The following is a 22,922-nucleotide window of genomic DNA, read 5'->3' as shown; positions in this document are numbered from 1 at the left end:
TGTTGAAACCTACATCTTTACCTGCTCATGGTTATGGGGATGTTGTTTATATAATTCATGTTTCTGAGACCAGAGACTCTATGAAGCTCTGGTGTCCAAGGAACTACACAAGTCTGGTGTCTCCTCCTCTGTGTCTCTAACCCTCCTCTTATCTGGGCCATGTGCATTTGTTTTCAACGAAATCAATCCATGGAGCGGTGGATAATGTTATTTATCATCTACCATGTTACCATGTGTATATCTGTGTAGTCTTAACTGTCATAAACAAGAGATTACGGGTTACGGGGTGCGTTTGTGTGGCGGTGCCGCAGAGACGAGAGCTGGGACACCGGGTCGGAGGCTCTGATCTTACAAGGTTGGTTTTCAGCTAAGAGACGCTAGGTGGAAGGCAGAGAGCCTCCATTCTCCCTGGAACTAGTTCCAAGTCATTGATTTAACCAGCGATAGGACTCTGAAGCTTTTGCATTGAGGTACAAATCTTGCATAGTTCCTCTTTAAACACGTCATCCATTTATCACGTCAGGTCACATGACATCAAAGTTGGAGCTCTTCCTCTTGTTCACACTGAAAACAGCCGGGATGAATAAAGTTGTGTTCTTTTATTCAACTGGAACATTTGAAAGGTTGTACTGTATATTTATGCATTTACAACAACAACACTTGCACATGTTTTTTTTAAATTCAATATAATGTATAAACTGATTGTGTTTTAATTTTTGTAAACATGTAAGGAGGTCATTGGTCACTTGACTTTAATGGAATCAAGAAAATTATAAAGACAAAATTTGTTTAAGGAACTAAAATATGATATTTATTTATTCATTGTCTCAGATGTTAAATCCAGTGAACATGAGGCACTAATGGACCTTTTTTTCCGGACCAGAATGCAATGCAGCTGATGTTCACTGCTGATTAGAAACGATTCAACAGAAGTAGATAATGAAACCTCAAACAGTCTCTGTGTTTTCAGATCATCACACTCATCTCTTCATCCTCCAGAGCTGCTCTCCTCCTGATGATGATGATGATGATGATGATGATGAAGATGAGTGTTTCCTCATGGTTGGTCCTCAGCTCAGCTTCATGTCACCACCTCTGTGTTGACCTGAGCAGCGATGCTGGCTGGCGTGACGTTCAGGTGCACGTCGTACTGCTGGTCCAGACCCAGGTAGCTGTCGCTCAGCAGGTACAGAGTGTAGATGCACCTGGAGACACAACAGAGCAGTCAGGACACAGAGAAAGAGAGGAGATAAAGACAAAGAAGACAATGGACTTCTGGAGCTGCCAGAGTTGTTTCCTTCAATGTACAGCCAGTGCCAGCACTTTTGAGGATTTATACTACTTTTCAAACAGCCACATAATATGTCGTGCTATGAGTAAAATGACACAGAATATCTAAATGAAAGGGCAGACTCTCTACTTTCACCAGGAAAAAAAAGTGAGTTCGTAGCATGTTCCACTTTTTAGTGGATACTAAATTAACTAACTAAAATACTGCACGTTTTCTTTTTTTTCATGTTTGCTTTTCCCATGAATAAAATAAAATTAACATCTTTATATCTCAATAATAACTAGTCTGCATTTTTAACATTTATCTGCACACAAAAACTGTAGAGGCCTATAAATTAACATACTCCATTATAAAGTGAACTTAAACCCTTTTCAAAACCTGTACTCTCTGTATGTAAAAAAGGCTAACAAATGCACATTGCACAATATTAAAAAATAAATAAATAAATTTTTTCTCCCACCACTAATAATAACAATAATGCTTAATGGATTTGTGAGTAGCCTTCTCCTGAACTGCCGAGTCAAGGTCACTAGTCTCAGCTGTCAGGCTGTCGGACCGGCACCTGTCTGCAGCTGTTTCACTCAGGTTAGGTGTGTGAAATGTGTGTGTGTAGTTTGGTCTACGTGCTCTTACTTTCCGGTTTTCTCCGGGGTGTAGAAGGCCACCGACACGGCCGACTGGTTGCGCACGTATCCGATCCGTTTGACGGCCAGGAGCTCCCGGCGGTCCACCTCCCCCAGGACCAGGAACCAGCCCTCGTCCTTCGCCTTGGGAAACCTGGGAGCCTGGGCCTTACTGTCCTGCTTCCTCTGAAACAGCACAGACACGGTTCAGTCACATTTAGAGACAAATCCTGATGCAGTCGACCATGACTACTACTATATCAATCAATCAATCAATCAGGCTTTATTTGTGTAGCACTTTTCATGCCCATGGCAGCTCAAAGTGCTTCACATGTTAAAAACAAGCAATATACAGTAGGGAACACATATTGGGAGACATAGGGAACGCATGTTAGGGAGACATACAGAAATTCGCAAACACATACTGTACACATTCACACAAATGCTATCTTACACTCGCTCATTTGCAGTGGGGAAAACACCAGATAAAATGAAGTAAAATAAATAAAAATGAGAAGAGGAGAAAGAAAGACACTAGATGAAATGAAGTAAAATAGATAGAATGAGAAGATGAGAGATACTAGATAAAATGAAGTAAAATGGATAAAAAGAGAAGACGAGAAAGACACTAGATAAAATGTAAAATAGGCAGGTGTAGTGGGATAAAATAGAAAAGAAGAATGGATGAATTAAAATAGAAATAAAAAAAATAAAAAAAGATAATAATAATAACAAATAAATAAATAATAAAATAAAATAAATTAAATGGAATGAACTATAGCGTGTCCAGATCTTATTACTGACCCTCTGCTGTCCCGTGTTGATGCGTCTCAGCGACACCTGCAGGACGTACTCCTGGTCGGCGTGGACCTGCAGCCAGCTGCTCTCCTCCCTCAGGTTGCCCCCGGCCCGGGGCAGCCGCCGCTCCGCCTGCTCCTGACTCTCCTCCCACCAGCCCTTCACACTCAGCTGCACCTCCAGCACCGGGAGGTGGCTCAGGAAGGACCAGGCCTGACGGGGGCGACAAGGAGGGGAGAAGAGGTCAGGGGGGGAAATGAAGAGGAGGACTGAGATCACTCAAGTCATAAATAAAAAGGCTTGGATTTTAGCTGGAGTTACTGTAAAATAAATCACTACGCTATGAGATAATATCAGAACGTTACCAGACAGAGTTGTTTTAGAGGTAAATTCATCCAAAACTGCTGATGCACGTTCCTGTCGGGGGCAAGCAGTCTCTGAATTTACCTCTAAAACAACTCTGTCTGGTAACGTTGTGTTATTATCTCATAGCGTGGTGAATGTGCAGGTCACAACTTGTCCACCAGAGCGTTTTGGAGTTGTTGGATTGTGTATTTGATGCATTTGATGAGGGAAACCAAGAAATCCCATGAGCCTCCGTAGCGTAGCTCTGAGCAGCTCGCGGCTCTGCTCCGCCGTTCTAAAAATAGCTTGCACCGACAATTAAAAGTAACGAACCTACTGCTATGACTATAGGGATTATGGCAATGGGCCAATTTGCCAAAATGTTGAAATATCCCTTTAAACCAAACTTGTTTTTCTTTTTTCCCCCTTGTGTCCCCTCTTGGTCTCTGTGTGTGTGTTTGTCTCCTGTTCCTGGCTCATCTAGTCTCCTGCTCAGGTACCTTGTCCGACTCTGTGGTAGATTCACTGTCGGTCGTTCTCTAGAGAACTTACAATGTGTCTATTGTTTTTAAATCAGTGCTGCTGAAACTTCTTCTCTTCTCTGTGTCCAAGATCCTCGTTCATTCCTGCGTCAGTGAAACTAACTTTGTTTTCTTTAACACCTGTTGTTGCACTGCTGTTTGAAATGAATAAAATCTGTGCAAGAGACTGCTTCCATAAGAGAAAGAGAACTGGACACGGCTTAACTTGTACAGTGTGTTTGTGTCAACTGGACAGCTTTATCAGATGTTTGTTAAACTTAATACTTAATTTTAAACTCATACTTGTCTGGTCTTCGCTGCCTCTGAAGCGTTTTATAGAGAATTTGGGAAACAGTCGGTTCAACCCAGCAGCTCCAGAGCAGAGAGGATGGATGGATGACATAAAAACCAGATAAAAGGCACAGGCAGAGCACCACTGATGGAGAGCTGTGTGTGTGTGTGTGTGTTTCTATGGCAGTGTGTTGAAGGGCTGGGAAGTGAAAAACCTCTCAGATTCACCCGGCAAAGGCTATTTATACGAGGATTACTCTGTGTGAGCCAGTCAGACAGGAACACTGCTGCACATCTAATTATTTAATTAGAGAGGCTGCCACACTGCAGGGGGGGGGCAGGAGTGTGGGGAGGGGGGGAGTAAAGGTGGGGAAGGGGGGAAGTGATTGGGTGAAGCCACAGGGCCTGCCGATGTGCCTGGACACTCTCATTACTGCTGCAATTAGCACTTAAATTGGAGCTGTAAACCCCATCAATGGAGCTGTAATTGGGGATCCTGCAGCGATCTGGGACCAGAGTGGCAAGACTGCTCATGGCACGTTGGTGATAATGGTGTGTGTGTGTGTGTGTGTGTGTGTGTGTGTGGGAGATGATAACGTATGATCTGCAGAGTGTTGAACAGGCCCATTCTGAAGATTAGAGTTTGGGAAATGTGCAATATCTAAAGGGACAGTTCAACATTTTGGCAAATTGGCCCATTGCCATAATCCCTATAGCTTTAGCAGTTACCTTTAATTGTCGGTGCAAGCTGTTTTTAGAACGGCGGAGCAGAGCCGTCAGCTGCTCAGAGCTACGCTACGGAGGCTCATGGGATTTCTTGGTTTCCCTCATCAAACTCATCAAATACACAATCCAACAACTCCAAAACGCTCTGGTGGACAAGTTGTGACCTGCACATTCACCACACTATGAGATAATAACAGAACGTTACCAGACAGAGTTGTTTTAGAGGTAAACTGCAGAGGTAAATTCATTCAAAACCTCTGATGCGCGTTCCTGTCGGGGGCAGTTTTTCATCAAGCAGTCTCTGTATTTCCCTCTAAAACAACTCTGTCTGTTAACGTTCTGTTATTATCTCATAGCGTGGTGAATGTGCAGGTCACAATTTGTCCACCAGAGGGTTTTGGAGTTGTTGGATTGTGTATTTGATGAGTCACACACATTGTAACATTGTACATGATATATAACATTATCCATCTGTCCATGGATTGATTTCTCGCCGGCTTTATTGTAAACAAATGCACATGGCCGGGAAGAGGGTTAGCAACACAGAGGATAAGCGACCGGACTTACATACCGTAGTTAAAAAAACGTGCAGTCTATGGATCTAAATTATCTATAAAATACTAATAATCTCTTACATGCTTAGAAATTATGATAACTGGATCATAGAACAACTCAAACACGTTGTTTTTGTTTTTAAACCATGCCCACTACAGCTCTCTGCTGCTCCTCCAGAGAAAACCTTGACTTTTCTTCACATTTTCCATTTGTTTTCCATGACTGAAAAATTGGTCAACCATTTTCCAGGTTTTCCAGGATGCGTGGGGGAAGCCTGTCAGTGTGTGACCTTGGTGAGGCGACAATCTAATAATCTCACCTGGGAAATCTGAGTGGAGTGAAACTCTTGTCCAACGATGGCAGCAAAGACACTTTCCTTCCCGCCGCAGGCAGCAATCAGCTCAGGGAGTCCTTCGATTGGTCCGCTGAAGCCTCCTGAGTCCCTCCTCCCTTTGTTGGTCCATTTCCTGTCGACGGATTGGAGGAGGAGGAAGAGAAGATGGGATATATCGGATATATACAGTATGTGTTACAAATACTGGACACATCCCAGACAGATCATCACAACAAATCCAGGCTCCACACTCTTCCTGCTGTCAGTCATCATCCACTGTCTCATCTCTCTCTCTCTCTGCTGCTGCTGCTGTTGTTGTAGTTGTAGTTTACCTGAACAGGTAGAGGTCTTGCTGCTCCACGTGCGGCAGCGTCAGTAACGAGGAGTCGTGCAGCCAGCGACCCTGGACGATCATCTGCACCAGGTTGCAGATGCTGATGGCTGCAACGAGCCAACCTTCATTAGCAGCTACATCCAGCATGGCCTGAGGAGAGGAGGCAGAGCGGAGAAGTGTGAAATGATTGATACGGAAATAATGATTTATATGAATTTCTCCTGAGAATTTATTTATTTATTCTTCAAGAATAAGCAAAAATAGCCCTGAATCTATTAATTAGTTGTGATTTAAGCACACAAAACTAGATTATTTGCACTTTTCTTTTAAAGCACTTTTAAAGGGATAGTTCAACATTTTGGCAAATTGGCCCATTGCCATAATCCCTATAGTCTTAGCAGTAGGTTTGTTACCTTTAATTGTTGGTGCAAGCTGTTCTTAGAACGGCGGAGCAGAGCCACAAGCTGCTCTGAGCTATGCTACGGAGGCTCATGGGATTTCTTGGTTTCCCTCATCAAACTCATCAAATACACAATCCAACAACTCCACAACGCTCTGGTGGACAAGTTGTGACCTGCACATTCACCACGCTATGACATAATAACACAACGAGACGGAGACAGAGTTGTTTTAGAGGGAAATTCATGCAAAACCGCTGATGCATGTTCCCGTCTGGAGCAGTTTTTCATCAATCAGTCTCTGCATTTACCTCTAAAACAACTCTGTCTGGTAACGTTGTGTTATTATCTCATAGCGTGGTGAATGTGCAGGTCACAACTTGTCCACCAGAGCGTTTTGGAGTTGTTGGATTGTGTATTTGATGAGTTTGATGAGGGAAACCAAGAAATCCCATGAGCCTCCGTAGCGTAGCTCTGAGCAGCTCGCGGCTCTGCTCCGCCGTTCTAAAAATAGCTTGCACCGACAATTAAAGGTAACTAACCTACTCCTAAAACTATAGTGATTATGGCATTTGGGCCAATTTGCCAAAATGTTGAACTATCCCTTTAACATACTGTGCTCAGGCTGATGTTTTACCGACATGACTTATCTCTTCTGCGACTTATTTCTACATATTCATGTTCATTGAAAGTGTCTGTTTGAGCTTCATCCTCTGACCTGAGAAACAGACAGAGAGAGGATGAGCATGTGGCTGCACGTCGGCCCGCAGTGATAAATGGATCAGCACCAGAGCTGTTTCCATATGAGAGACGCAGGATAATGAAACGCTCGGACCAACGGCTGCCATCTTTGAACACACACTATTTTATTCTCTTTATCTCTCTCTGTGTGGGCAGCGGGGGAGTGAAGTGAAGTGAAGGGCCGGCCGGGGCGGCGGCGGTGGTGGTACGAATGTGAAATGAATCGAAATAAAATAATAAAAAAACAAACCAAGATCTCTGTGTTAAAGGTTACATGTGTTTGTTGTTTGCCGCATGTAGTCGACCAGCACGAGCGTATTTCACACCTGTGGGGAAGAGTCTCGAATCCAGTGTTAACACATTGAAACAATACGAACTTATGAAAGTCAAAACCACATGTGTGTGTGAAATGTAGAACTGCTCAAAGCAAACAGATCTGAACACAGCAGTATTTCAAAGAAGGACAGTTTGCAGGATAGTTTATATATTTTGATGGAATGAATCTAAATGTGAAGAAGCAACATGTATTTTATGATTTGTTTGTTACACTGCATATATCATTTATAGACAACAAATTGAATCGAGAGATAACGATGACCTGGATGAATGAGAATATCCATAGACATTTACAGACAGTTGTCTCAGGAGTTAAAAGGTCTGAACTAGTCCATTGTCTGGTTATCATTTGCTGGCTCGGAATAACTGCTGAGAAAAACATGCTTATTCTATTCATAAAAACACAGAGATCTTTCCCTTGTTATATCTTTATTCCTGTCTGTGGCTGCAATGCAAATAAAAGGATATCATTTTAGCTAATCTAATCTAATCTTATTCTAGCTAATCTAATTTTAGTTCATTTTAAATTAGCTAATCTTAGTTTATCTTATTTTATATCTTATCTAATCTTAGTTAACATATTTTTGCTAATCCTAGTTTAGTTTATCTCATTTTATTATCTTAGCTATCTTAGTTTAGTTTATCCTATCTTTGCGTATCTTATCTTACTTTATTTTATCCTATCTTAGTTGAGTTTATCTAGCTAATCTTATCTTAGTTTATCTTATACTATCTTTGCGTATCTTAGTTTACTTTATCTCATCCTATCTTAGTTTATCTTATCATATAAATTTATCTTATCTTATACTAGCTTATCTTATTTTATCTTATTCAAGCTAATCTTATCTTATCTCAGTTTAGTTATCTTATCTTAAAGTACTTTTTGCTTAGTTTATCTTAGCTTATACTAGCTTATCTTACTTTAGTTTAACTTATCTTACCCTCAGTTTAGTTTAACTTATCTTGTCAGTATCCATTTGAAAGAGGGGTCAGATTGTTATGAGGAGCAAACCGGTAAATTGAAACGTTGTCCAGCAGCAGCAATAAACTGAACGTATCAATAAAAATGTGGTATATACTCAATAAAAAACAACCATAAAGAAGCTGAAGAGCAGAACCACCTCAATAACTGGGAGCAGCAGCAGCAAGAGGAGGAGGACACCAGAGAAGTAACCACATCCATGAGCCATGTAATATCACTGCCAGATACACAGCATGGAAAATCACAAGCACATGTACACACACACACACACACACACACACACACACACAAACAGCCGTCCTGAGCTGTGGACAATGGCTTACAGACGTTCAGACATGGTCCTAACTTCAAACGATGCGCACAAAGAGACTAAACAAACACCATCTACTACGACATTACACCTCACATACACACACACACACACCTCTGTTGTTAGCATTGTTAGCATTAGCATTAGCATTACTGACTGTGATAATAGCTGTGATAAGTCTGTGTGATCACAGCGAGGGTCAGACAGGATCAGACAGACAGACGAGGACCCCGGGGGCGTTAACGTATCTCCTCTGAGCATCATGTTATTTATGGGATGGAACAGTAAGTTCGACTACAAATCACCTGCTGATGTTTAACATTTGCCTTTTATTCTCCGCTTCATCTACAGCTCAACATGTGCTCTCTCTCTCTCTCTCTTTCATGTGCAGCACATTATCCACATCTATTCGCTATATTTTCCTCTCTCTCACCGCTTTAACTCACATTATCTTTTGTTTTAATGAATGCTGATGTAATGTAACCTTTGCTTTACTATTCTGCTATAACTCCTTAGCGGTGTGTGTGTGTGTGTGTGTGGTTGTGTGTGTGCACCATGGGGTGTCGTGACGAACACCAGGAGCTTTATTGAAACGAGCGGTCCAGCTGTGTGAACGATGTGTTTCCACCACAGGCGTCGTCAGGCCCGTCTGTCGTTATACTGTCGAGTTCTGGTTGTTACCATCGCCTCGGATCATAATCCTGTCAGTGGTTCCACTAAAACGACTCACGTCTATATATCCACACACTGTGGTTGATATTTTAACAATGCCTGTATGTGAAACCACAATAATAATAATAATAATAATAACATTTTCATGGTGGCAAAACTCTTAATTCTCACTTTCACTCGTCGTGAATGTGTGAACAGAGCGGTTAAACTTTTCTCTCACATGTTGATCAGTTTACTCTGAGGTCGTGTTACAGACTTGCAGGAAAAATCAAGTGCAGAAAAAAATTAATTTGATTTTCCATGGTGAAGCCAAACTTGAGTATAATCTTTTTTAATTCACAACTTCTGTGTAAATATCCCACTTGGGGATTTCACTATTAATGGCCCCAGACCTCAGGTTAGCTAACTTTAGCTTTAACAAACTTTAAAGAGGAACTATGCAGGATTTTTATCTTAACTCATTGAGTGCCGCGCTCCTTTCCAAAGTTTTAGTCAAGTGTACCGGCAAATTAGACCATATTTGACTTTTTATTTTAGAGCCATAGTGTATTCTATATTATTGCCACCAACACATACTGTAGCTCATTTGAAAGGTTTAACTTTATCCTTCAAATGGCCACAAACCGTTTGTTTCTACGTGCCTCCGTTCCTGAGAAAAGTCAAGCTAAACATGGCTGGGTTTCACCAAAATCCCTCCTTTTTTTCTAGAAAAGGAGATAGAGCGTCTTTTATGAAAGGTGCTCTGTTTGTGTCTGTCGCTCTTCTGACACTCGCATTTCTGGATCAAAGGGCTCGTATAAGATAAATATACACAACAATTGTTGTTCTATTCACAAAACCACCATCGGGGGCGGGGGGGGCGCCACTAAACAGCAATAACACAGACGCACCGTGCCGTGTCACAGCCTCTCGCCGCGGAACGTGAGGCTCTGCCGACCACAGACGGACCGCGACCACCGGCGGGACCGGTGTTCGCGAGCCGCTGTGGTACGGGTCGGTGGTGCCGGTCTGCTTTGGTCCAGAGACCATCAGATTTTACCGCGGGAGGACTTTGGGGAGGACACGGTGTTGCTCCAGATGAAGACCGGGCGGGACAGTGGGCTGAGAGCTTCCTGGTTCAGCTCCCAGCTGCTGCAGCCTCGCGGGTGAGAGCGGAGCAGCAGCGGAGCAGCTGCGCTGCATCTGCATGCAGAACTCCGTTTGCAGAAGCTGAGTTATGATAAAAACTTCCAGATCATGAGCTGTCATGTGACTTTGATCGTCATCTATTTCAGTTCTCCTCGTCGTAGAGTCCCCAAATTTACATATAATGTGTATTAAAGTGTCTATTTTCATAATTTAAAAAAAAAGCAAAAAACGAAAAATTTCGTTTTTGGCACTCAACGCATGGGAACGAAAAACGAGAAATTACGTGGTTGGCACTCAATGAGTTAACTACCGGTATGCTACATTTTTACCTTAATTAAACAGCTTTGGAGTAATAATAGTGCTGGTTAAATGACTTGTAACTAGTTCCAGGGAGAATGGAGGCTCTCTGCCTTCCTAGCGTCTCTTGGCTGAAAACCAACCTTGTAAGATCAGAGAAAGATCACACAAACGTAACGTGCCCTGTAACCTGTAATCTCTTGTTTATGACAGATAAGACTACACAAATATGCACGTCGTAACATCGTATATGACATATAACGTTATCCACCGCCTCATGGATTGCTTTCTCACCAGCTTCGTTGTGAACAAACGCACATGGCTGAGAGGAGGGTTGGCAAAACAGAGGAAAAGTGACCAGATTTGCATAGTTCCTCTTCAAATATCTTTTTAAAAACTATCTTTTACAGACATTTAACCCCCTAGGCAACCAGTGGTGCACCTTTTTTATATTGTTTTTATTTTGTTGGGCTTTAATATTGTAATTTTTTCAGTTTTAAATACCATGGACAACAGGATTTTACTTTTTTTGTCATTGTACGGGGTCACTTTATCACTGTTTTCTCCTGTTTTTATGAATCTTACATATGCAACTTTGTTAAAAATGGTGCTATATAAATAAAGTTTATCATTATTGAATTTGTTTGTTTTCATTGTTCTTATTTCTAACACCTAGCTGCCTAGCTTATTATTATCACTTGGTAAAGTTTTAATAAAGTGATGATGACTCCATTAGCGGCCTGTTGACGCCGTGTTGTCACCTGACAGATCCTGATGGCGTTGTCCAGCACCGTCTTGGTGTCGGTGTTGTAGTCGCTGCAGGGCAGCTGGGCGTGGCTGAAGTGCGCCTGCAGCAGCAGGTGTGTCTTGGTGTGGGCGCTGTCGTAGGAGTGGGCGTTGACCTGCAGCGGGAGCTGCTGAGCCAGCTGGCTGTTCAGCTGGTCCTCGTTGTGTCTGACCGGCAGCTCGGCGTACTCCTCTGCGTCCTGAGAGACCAGAACATCAAAACATGAGACAGGAAGTCGGAAACACGCCACAGTGGCGTTTAATCTGAGCGTCTGGGCCCTTTAACAGCAGATGCATCTACTTCCTACTACTCCTCTGCAGGTATGAGACTTTGCATTGGTCAAATAAGAACATTTAACACAGACAAAATCACAGTAAACACATGCAGGGAAGATAAAATAATCACGGTCCATCAGTCTTGTCTCTGCGTTCAGGTTGTGTGTTCGGCCTTGTTTGTAATTGTCCTACAGAGTGATGCACGGACACGCATGACTCCTCTCCTCCATTTCACTTCAGTTCAACTTTGGCTAATGTACTCCCATCAACAGGCTGTGCTGGAAGCATTTGTCACAGTCCCCCCCTCCCCCACCCCCCCACAGGCTCCATCCATCATTGACCAAAGCCGGTGGTTCAAACACTGGGAGCTGTGGGGGGAGAGGAAGGGGGGAGGAAGGGGCCGGTGGGGTGACGGAGAGGAATAGGAATCATCTATGAATGATTTGTCTCTCAGTGCTGTTGTGTCTGCATATGGATGTGCTGCAGAGAACGAGGCCATAGATCTTTGAGGAGCCATAACCGACGACTCCACACGGCTTCTTCACACCCTCGGATAGTAACATTTACTCAGACGGAGGAGGAGGAGGAGAGGAGGAGGAGAGGAAGGTGAACACAGCAGAGATCTGATGTGGAGGTCAGGTTCATTGTGCTGCTGCTACAACACTCAGAAGCTCCACCTGTTCACACCTGTTTTATTTAACACCTGTGATCTAAGTTCAGGTAGGGCTGTTGGATTTTGCCCAAAAATAAAATCCTGATTTTCTTCTCTCAAAAACCAATTTCCGATTATGATTACAATTTTTTAGTGAAATGACAAACTATTTTATGTGTGCTGTGTCTTTTTAAATGGACCTAGAGTCAAATAATAAAGTCTATCTATGTATGTATCTATGTATCTATGTATCTATGTATCTATCTATCTATCTATCTATCTATCTATCTATCTATCTATCTATCTATCTATCTATCTATCTATCTATCTATCTATCTATCTATCTATCTATCTATCTATCTATCAACTAATTAATAACGGACTTTGTTGTCATCAGTTCGTCTCAGACATGATGACACAATTGGTCGTGTGATTATTTTAGAAAGCTTCTTAATTTCTCTTCCTCTTTTCTGCTTTTGTTTCAGTTCTGTTTAATTAATTACTCAATCAACAGAACATCACTCAGCACTCAGCCGTGTTGATAGTCACTTAATCGTTTCAGCCACTGATAAAAGAAAATACCTGGTTTCCACCATTTAAACATGAGGAGCTACTGCTTTCTCTGTTTGCATTAAAGTAAATTAATTTACATCAGGTCTTGGGTCTGCAAATGAACAAACAAAAAAAACTATTTGGATATCAGTTGTAAAGTCTCACAATTCATTAACATACAGTATATTTTTGATCCTTTCACGCCTTTATTCTATTTCTAACAGGGTATGAGCAGGCAGATAGAGAATGGTGTTAAAAAAGAGTAATTAGATTAACTCTTATCAAAATAACTGTTAATCGCAGCTCTTTTCATTTCATATTCTGTCGACACTTCAAAATGAACTTCTGAATAATTTAAGCTCATACTTGAAGTGAGACTTTTAGTTTTTTCAGTTTTTTCTCCACATTTCTTGGTTTCCCTCATCAAACTCATCAAATACACAATCCAACAACTCCACAACGCTCTGGTGGACAAGTTGTGACCTGCACATTCACCACGCTATGAGATAATAACAGAACGTTACCAGACAGAGTTGTTTTAGAGGGAAATTCATGCAAAACTGCTGATGCGCGTTCCTGACAGGGGCAGTTTTTCGGCAAGCAGTCTCTGCATTTACCTCTATCGTCAGCCTGGCAGCACATACCTATACACATATTGGACACACTCTATGATCACCATTTCCAGGTTGAAAGTGTCTCAAACTCACCGTCCGACCAAATGTGAGACATGGTTACAATGGAGGTTTGTGTCAGATGCATTGAAATTCTCTCCTGGTCGTTCTGATGTTTCAAGTTCAAGAGAATGGGATAGGTCTGAGGTCACAGTGACCTTGACCTTTAACCCTTGACCAAGCAAATCTAGTCAGTTCATCCTTGAACGTTTGGGACAAACTGCTCAAATCCAGGTGAACAGACTTTCTGGAGACTCACCTAAGACCACTTAATAAAAAAAATGAATTAAAAGACTGAATGTTCTTTAACTTTATCATTTTAAATGATTAATTGGTGGACTGAAAGAGCAGTTTTAGAGGTCTGAATACTTTCTGTGACCACTGTATATACGATAAAACTCTGCTTGACAAAGTTTTAGTCTGCAGGGGGGAAAAAAACAAAGTCACAATAGAGGTTTGTGTCAGATGCACTGAAATTCTTTCCAGGTTGTTCTGATGTTTCAAGTTCAAGAAGATGGGATCGGTCTGAGGTCACAGTGACCTTGGCCTTGACCTTTAGCCCTTGACCAAGCAAATCTAGCCTCCACCGTCACCAACTGATGGGCTGAAAGATCAGTTTTAGGGGTCTGAATGCTTTCTGATACCACTGATTATATGACAGTACTTTCTTTCTGCCTTGCTTGATAATGTTGAAGTCTGCAGGCGAGGAACCAGAGACAAAGAGCAGCTGAGTTGTATTTGAGTGCTTAGAGAGGAAAACATGTGTAAGGAGGGGGTGGGGGTGTAGCGAGGCGTGGGTGTTGCTCATTAGTGACCACGCAGCAGCAATTAGGGGAAAGTGGAGGAGCATGCCAGTGCTTTGTAGCTGGAACAGAGGGGGAGTGGATGGGGCGTCGAGGGCCACTGGCCTATTGTGTTGCAGCTTGCTGGGGAGCGAGGAGGCCAAACATGGCACCACTTGGTCTGCTTCCATCTACATGTGTGCGACGGAGAGAGTGATTAACTGTCTCAGAGCAGAGCAGAGCAGCCGACCCCTCCCTCACTGAGCCAGAGTCCAACACTTCACACTTCACATGGAGGCTGAATACGACCCACACTGTCTCCTTGAGGTCTGTTTTTAGAGATTCATGACTTTGGTACTTAACTTAACTTTATTTAAAGGACTTAAGTATGAAGACTAACAAATGCTAGATTTAGTCAGTTCATTAAGACCAGTGTTATCTTTTTTGAGAGAAAGAGGCACAGAAACAGCAAATTATTCTTAGATTTATTAGATTTTTAATCTAAATTACATCTGGTTGGCTTTAAGACCAAGACGACACAACAAAGTGTTGAGGTGTTGGGGAAATACAGTAATAAAGGACTGAGAGACTAAAGTTTTGGTCATTTCATTCCATTAAATAAGAGCAGCCTGATCTTTTTTAGAGCCTAGAGAGAGGCGCAAAAATGGCAAATATGGCTGTAAGAGCAGACCAACTCATGACAGATTAAACCTGGTGACACAACCAGGCGTTGAGGTGTTTGGTAGCTGAACTCCAATCAGTGCAAGAGAATAACCATTAAAATTCATATAGCTCTTAATCTCAAAGAAGAAGAAAAACATGACTAACCCATTTCCTTTGGACTCAACAGAAACCCAACTTCCTATCTTCATACACTGCCTGTCCAAAAAAAAAAGTCACACTTTATTTATAATATTTCGTTGGACCGCCTTTAGCTTTGATTATGGCACACATTCGCTGCGGCATCGTTTCGATAAACTTCTGCCAGATTTGCATTAATTTTTCAAAGATTCTCAATGGGGTTAAGGTCTGGACTCGGTGGTCACATTGGGCCACATTTCTTCCTTGAAGACGATGGTTCCTCACTATCCTTCCAGTTTTTAATAATGTGTTGGACCTTGCCTATCTGATACCGTAACAACCGACCTGGAGGATGGAGGACCGAGGCCAACTTGGCAGCTGCAGCAGAGGACTGATGCTGTACGTATTGTAAGAGTGAGTCCAGTTGGGGAGGTGGGAGGGTTGAAGGGTCTTTGTACCACAAGTCTTCTGAGAGAGAAAAATCAAAGCAAGTTGCCAATGCTGCTGAAAGGAGCAGTCAATGGCTGGAAAGAGGAGATACAGTCTGGGGTTGTTGCCAAGTGACCATCTGGAGGGTAACCACCACACACCCAGGTCTGGGCCGAGGGTGTGACGTGGTTAAAGGCCGAGACGACCAATGGCGTTAAGGTGGACAAACGAAGATGCTGTGTCACGATCAGATGTTGTGATGGCAGCAGCAAGAACTGTAGAAAAGAAACTTCAAGGATCGTAACACCTGATCATACAAACCTTTGTAGTCCGTGTGTAGCATCACAATGAGGTTTGACGTAAATATTCCGACCAAAAAAAAGTTCAGGGACATCGAGGTGCACAACTGAAGATGAGTGAGAAGAACCGCACTAACTTGCAGAAATCATCTCCAAGAACAACTAAGTCCAGATCGGCATCGACGCAACCGACAGACAATCAAGGCACCACTGCTCATTACAAACAGATGTACAAGACCATTAGAAGGTGTAGTAAAAAAAAAAAGAAAAGAAAGGAGTTTGTCATCAACCCCCCCAGCTCAGGAGAAGTGTGAAACCACCATATCTCCTGTTGACCTCCACCAATCAGGAGCCAGGAGTGTGGACGACCTCACCGCTGGGAGGCAGCAGGTCAGTAAGGGCGACAGATCAGACTAAAGCTCCGTAATGAGGAGAGTTAATGAAGTTCAGACAAAGGTGCTAATTTGAGAACAGAGAGTTTTAGGTGTGTGTGACTGTGTGTGTGTGTGTGTGTGTGTGTGTGTGTGTGTGTGAATAATCCAGGATGTATCGTCTATTTTCAAATACCAGAAGGAGAAATATACAGCGAGTTATGATCACTGTCTCTTAAACAACGATGTTGAAGATCTCCAGCTGCAAAACTGAAAGTGGAGATGCAGAGTTCCTCAGATTAACATAAAAAGAAACATTTAAAAAATAAAATGAAAATAAAACAAGCGCACTGATTCAAAACAATTCATTAACACTAAATACTTGTTTATATCCAACAAAATCAATATTTAGAGCATTTCCCTAAAAATAAGTACAGCCTCATTTCTCATTTGCACTCACAACTATTTTTCCTTTAATTGGAAAATAGTTTGTGAGAACAACAAATTTTCTTTTAATTGCTTGACTCTCGTTTAGCTCACATGCACCTGTGTGAGCGCCAGGTTTAATGATCTCTGCACAAATGGGACGTTTGTGCAACCCTGACGGTGTTGTGTTAAAAATATCACAGCCCTAAATTCTAATCAAACATCTTCCACTGAAATCCAGAGACACTTTGTACCAAGTCCTGTTTTTAATTGGTATTAAAGGCAATAACATCATTGTGTCCTCCTGCTCTGCAAAACTTTATTGAACTCATGGTTGTGCATCCATATGTGCATTGCACTGCAGCAGTTTTATCACTGCAGCTCCAACAACAACAAAGAACTTGAAGGGACGGTGACCTCAACAATAAACAGGAGCTTCACTGATCAGAACCAAACATGTTAAAGACCAGTGTTGAGAAAGTAAGCTACTGGAATTTGATTATTTTTTTAAGTAACAGAGTGATGTAATGTGTTATAAATTCTAAAATAGTAATTAGATTATAGTTACAAGCCTCTCTGCTCCTCTCACCCACACTTGAGCAACCGTTCTGGGCTGCACAGTGTCGGCCCGCTACGGTATCCTGCAAAATGTTGTTGCTGTTCTGTTTTTTGGTTTTTGGAGGGAATGGAGTCACTAGTAATGTAGCTAATTACTTTTAAAATAAAGTAAAGAGTAACTTGCCTGTTACACTGTTAAAGACACTGTCAAACCCAGTGTGCACAGATTATAGTTTCTTGTTTTCAAGGCAGCTTCAAAACAGTTCCTGTGTCTCATCAGTGCTGCAGATGAAACACTGAGGTAAAGGTGCATTCACTAACATCAAATTGGATCGTCTTAGTGGGAGTATAAGAGCAGTGAGCAAGTCTCACATATCTAGATCTGCTTTATCTCAACTCGACTTACCGTAAACTTAAAGTGCACATACACTTATTCCTATCCAAATCTTCCTTCTTATTAAGTACAGTAGACTTTAGTGAGGACGAGTAGTGACTACAATCAGCTCCTCCACTCAGACTAGTTCCAGTTGTATAAAATATGAACCATCTGTGAGAAATTTGTTATAGTTTATTGTGATCTGTGAGGTCACGCTGACTTTTAACCACCAAAACCTGTGTTTTTTTTTAGGTTTGCTGTGGTTTTACCGAGATAAAATGTCAATCAGCTGCACGTTCAGAGTGTGCAACTCACCGTCAGGACCGAGAGCAGCTCGGGGATGGACAGCTCAGACTTCAGCCGCTCTTTGAACATGCGGATGGTCTGATGCTTCAGGTAGTAGTAGGAGGAAATACGGCCGTAGGTCAGCGGCTCGATGGCGCAGTCATCCTGGAGAAGTGATGGAAAAACAAATCTTTTAAGCGTATGTAATATTAGATTGAGATGTGTCATGTTACAATAACCACACACACTCTTACCTCCTTTATCTCTATGCAGTAGGAGCACTCCAGGTCCCTCAGGCTCCTCTGCACCAGGCCGGACAGGAACTTGTTGATGGACTCGTGGCTGATGTCTTCCAGGTTGTAGTAGCTGAACAACAGCAGAGAAAAAACAGTGTGTGATGACGAAGAAAAAGTGTTGAACTTCTGAGCTGCTACTGTCCGATACCTGGGTTCAGCGTATCTGCCAATACCCAATACCGATCCACTGTTGAATCAATTAACTGTCTACCATGGAAGTTATGTGGAACAGTGAAGGCATCGGGTTTGACTTTAAGACTATTTTCCTAACTTTGTAAAACGTTGTTGCTCTGTGTTTGTTGCTGCTGAAGCTCATGTCACAAACACTGAATTGAAGTGAGTAGATCGGCGTTGATGTGGATTAGCCCTGTTATCCGATACACCATTGGTTCTCAAACTTTTTTACATCAAGGACCCTTAAACTGACACAAATTAGACCACGGACCCCTCATTGGACAACATTTTGAAACAAACACCAGAAACACACAAATATTTGTTCTGAGATTGAATAATGTTACTTTTTTAGTCAATGTACGTTCAAATTAGGGCCAATGGCGTGAAACTTTGGAAAAATCTATAGAAATTTCTGGGAAGAAAATGTAACATTTCTGGTAAAAAGTGGTAAAATTTCAAGAAAAGGTTGGGGACCCCCTTGAACCCTCTCAAGGACCACTGGGGGTCCCCGGACCCCACTTTGAGAACCACTGCAATACACGACCTAGATATTTCACATCTTAATACGGGATCGGTTCATCCCTAGTCCAAAATCCAAAAGTTGTGTCTGTTTTGATATTTGTATTTTTCCATGTTCATATAGTTTCATCTCAATCAATAACAATATCATGGAAAAGTTTATTTATGTCAGTAATTCAATTCAAAAAGTGAAACTAATACATGATATAGATCTATTACACATGTGAAACATTCCATGTCTTTATTTATTGAATTTCTTTTAATTGTAATGATTATAGCTTACATTTAATGAAGCCCTAAAACTCAGTATTTCAAAAAATGTGAATATTACAAAAAGACCAATAAAAAAAACAAAAAATATTTTTGATATGAAAATGTTGGTCTTCTGAGAAATATGTCCATATGCACTCAATAATTGATTAGAGCTATTTGACTTGAACTACTGAAATTGACTTTTCTATGATATTCTAATTTATTGAGATGAATTTATATAATACGTATATTCCAGACAAATATAATATAAAGACTTTACCCATCTTTAGGAGTTTTGTAATACTTCACATTGGTACAGAAATAAGATGTGAATGAACCACAGATTATCTGGGTAATGTTACAAACATGTCGTCTACACAAGGATCTGATCAACCCTCTCCTCCACTGTGTAAAAAAAAAACCAAACAACTGATGATGTAACCTGATTGGAAACCCTGGTGACGTTGGTTCAGGACAATATTACCTCTGTATCTACATCTTGGCACCATCTTAAAAAAAAACTACAGCTCCTCCCACTGCCAGCAAATGACTCCCAGGTTACTACTCTCAGTACCTGACATAAGAAAAACCAGTGGCCACAATGGTTTCCATGCTCAGCTCAGTGAGAGTTACCACATGAGACAATCTTCATTAGCTCTTCATGTGTATATGTGCAGATATTTATCTGAGCGTCAGATGAAAACGTGAAGGAAACCGAGCGCTGTTTGATTAAAGCTGGAAGAAACATGTTTTCACTGTGTGTGTGTGTGTGCGTTCTTAATGTCAGGAGTGTGAAATATGTCTTGGCACAGATGTGTGTTACATCAGTGCCAGCTTATTGTGTCTATAAAAGACTCTCAAGGTGAAGTTTAATTGAGCTTCCCAGCAAATAACTGGATTAAATAGCCTCTGCTCTGTTATAATAATCGCTGCTCAACTCCACAGAACACATGTGGACTGGATTTATAGTCTGTCACTGATCCTCCAGCATCACTGACAGAGAATTAGTCCTCCTAAACCAGGATGTGAAACCTTATTTAATCTTCTGTGCAAGACAGATTGAGACTTTTTTTTGGGATTTAATATACTTATCAAAGAGTTTTTAGTGATAGCAAGTGACGTTTTCAAAGCGCCGTAACAAAAAAATAGGTCACCTGGAGCGCTGCTGTCAACTTGACTGGGAAGTGCAGATCTAAAACTCTCTCCCAGTTTTTGTTTGACGTTGATAGACCACATAAAACCAGAGATATGACAGATATGACATTTATAGTGTAAAAGAGAAATAGGATATATCCGTCATTTTTACAAAAACGGGTGGAGTCAGTCGATACTACTCTACGTGATTTTGTGTATTTTTGGGCCCAATATGTTGATGAAGTAGTTTAAAGTGGAAAAAGTAATTGTCAGATCATATAGCACTTTAATGAAACATAGGATTTTTTAAAAACCTATTTATTACATTTATTGCTATTATTGCAAATAAGAACACTGATACAGCAACCTTTTTGTGTGCTGCTGCGACACAAGTCTAATTCTATTCTATTCTATTCTATTCTAGGTAAAATGGTTTATAAAGGTAAAATCTAATGTATTAAAAAACAAACCAAAGCAGGCTCAGACCTCTAAGGTTTAAAAGGGCAAAATTTAACCCCATAGGATCAATGCAACAACCACGAACATCGACAGAAAATGCTGAAAATATATTAAAAAAAGAGCTTCAGGTTTCATAGAGATGTAAAGAATGTAAGACGAGAAAAATACGAATCACAGCGAGGATGAATAACCAGAGAAGATGACAAACTAACAGGTGGAGGAAGAGCATCTGTAAGAAAAAATGACTTTCCTCTGTTATCTGCATAATTCATGAAAACACAGGGAACGACTGAAAAACTAAAAAATCACCAAATGTCATGATGATCAACACAGAAAATCATTGGTTGTTCCATTAAAGAGGAGGAGGAGGAGGAGGAGGAGGTACCAGTGCAGCTGCACCTCGGCCCCGCGCTGGAAGCAGCCGTGCAGACAGGTGACGGCCATATTTATTGTGTGTGTAATGTTAAGTATTTCTTTTATTCCCATTGCTCCACACATGTGAGCGGTGAGCGGATCTGGGAGCGCTGAATGTGTTTATCACTGAATACATTTCACACACCGGCGTGATTAAGTTAGGGCCATTAGCATCATCCCCATTAGGAGGGAATCGGCCCCTGTGGATGTTTAAGACACCCATGGGACTCTTGTGGGTGTGTGCGTGTGTGTGTGTGTGTGTGTGTGTGTGTGTACCTGTGTGGTGATAGATTAGCTGTTCAGATGTGAAACACAGCTGCATGGAGGTAATGGTGTCAGGGGATCAGTGCATCAAGATGCAAATTGAAGATGTCGAATGTTATTCTATGTTATGTGAAGCTGATGTTTAGAATAAATATGTTTTCATAAAGAAAACATCTGTTTGATTTAAAGGGATAGTTCAACATTTTGGCAAATTGGCCCATTGCCATAATCCCTATAGTCATAGCAGTAGGTTTGTTACCTTTAATTGTCGGTGCAAGCTATTTTTAGAACGGCGGAGCAGAGCCGTGAGCTGCTCAGAGCTAAGCTACGGAGGCTCATGGGATTTCTTGGTTTCCCTCAACAAACTCATCAAATACACAATCCAACAACTCCACAACGCTCTGGTGGACAAGTTGTGACCTGCACATTCACCACACTATGAGATAATAACACAACGTTACCAGACAGAGTTGTTTTAGAGGGAAATTCATGCAAAACCGCTGATGCGCGTTCCAGTCAGCAAGCAGTCTCTGTATTTCCCTCTAAAACAACTCTGTCTGGTAACGTTGTGTTATTATCTCATAGCGTGGTGAATGTGCAGGTCACAACTTGTGCACCAGAGCGTTTTGGAGTTGTTGGATTGTGTATTTGATGAGTTTGATGAGGGAAACCAAGAAATCCCATGAGCCTCCGTAGCGTAGCTCTGAGCAGCTCGCGGCTCTGCTCCGTCGTTCTAAAAATAGCTTGCACCGACAATTAAAGGTAACGAACCTACTGCTATGACTATAGGGATTATGGCAATGGGCCAATTTGCCAAAATGTTGAACTATCCCTTTAACAAAACTCTGACAAAAAAAACAAAACTTTTGTTGTAAATATTACTGCATCCATCCATGTGGTGGTGGGCGGGGCTTCAGCCCTGATCCAGGTTTACCAATCAGGAGTTTTGATTTTCTTTTTTTTTTCTTCACTTTTTATGCAGAAAAACAGGCTAAATAAAGATTGATTAGTTAAACATTAACATGTCTGCAGAGGAATTACACAGAACCTATAGAAACTGTCAAATCCACCGACACAGCTCCACTGGATCATGTCACTAGTGAAGTTGTTCTTATCAAAATGACAATTAAAGATGAAACAACCATGTTGCACAAATCCAGTTGTTTTTTCCCAATTGGGATCCAGATCCAAAGTGGAATAAACCAACCCGTTAGATCAATATATGATTTGATTAATATGTAATGAAGGAATTTATCGTCAAAGTGACAATAAATAACAGTATACAGGGATGTCTTGTCAGCTTGTTGACAGTTCTTGTCTCTGACTGTGTCTCTATGTGTCGTACTGTCTGCAGTCACGTGTGAAGTCGCTGTGATGTGGCGTCTAATAATCTCTGTAACCACAGTTTGTGAGTTATAAACAGTTTTTCCTTTTTTTTTATAAAGGGATATTTCTTATTTCATC

At 41.4% G+C, this 22,922-nt stretch overlaps 1 protein-coding gene across 2 annotated transcripts in view; it reads right to left on the bottom strand.

Annotated features, from left to right (window-relative positions):
* Nucleotides 1-699: 699 nt before the first annotated feature.
* The window catches only part of ascc3 (activating signal cointegrator 1 complex subunit 3), a 192,508-nt gene continuing 170,285 nt past the window's right edge, over nucleotides 700-22,922 (bottom strand). For both annotated transcript variants that reach the window (XM_085803025.1, XM_085803024.1), the window contains exons 35-42: nucleotides 18,201-18,312; nucleotides 17,977-18,111; nucleotides 11,444-11,668; nucleotides 5,817-5,968; nucleotides 5,470-5,617; nucleotides 2,719-2,925; nucleotides 1,925-2,100; nucleotides 700-1,205 (exon numbers count right to left, since the gene is read on the bottom strand). In XM_085803025.1, coding sequence (XP_085659151.1) covers nucleotides 1,082-1,205; nucleotides 1,925-2,100; nucleotides 2,719-2,925; nucleotides 5,470-5,617; nucleotides 5,817-5,968; nucleotides 11,444-11,668; nucleotides 17,977-18,111; nucleotides 18,201-18,312 — 1,279 coding nt within the window. In that variant the 3' untranslated portion in view covers nucleotides 700-1,081. The remainder of the gene's footprint in view (nucleotides 1,206-1,924; nucleotides 2,101-2,718; nucleotides 2,926-5,469; nucleotides 5,618-5,816; nucleotides 5,969-11,443; nucleotides 11,669-17,976; nucleotides 18,112-18,200; nucleotides 18,313-22,922) is intronic.

The sequence above is a fragment of the Trachurus japonicus genome, chromosome 16, assembly GCF_045865225.1.
Source record: "Trachurus japonicus isolate A0001 chromosome 16, Traja_1.0".
NCBI classification, from domain to species: Eukaryota; Metazoa; Chordata; class Actinopteri; order Carangiformes; family Carangidae; genus Trachurus; species Trachurus japonicus.
This window is presented reverse-complemented; position numbering and strand designations above follow the sequence as displayed.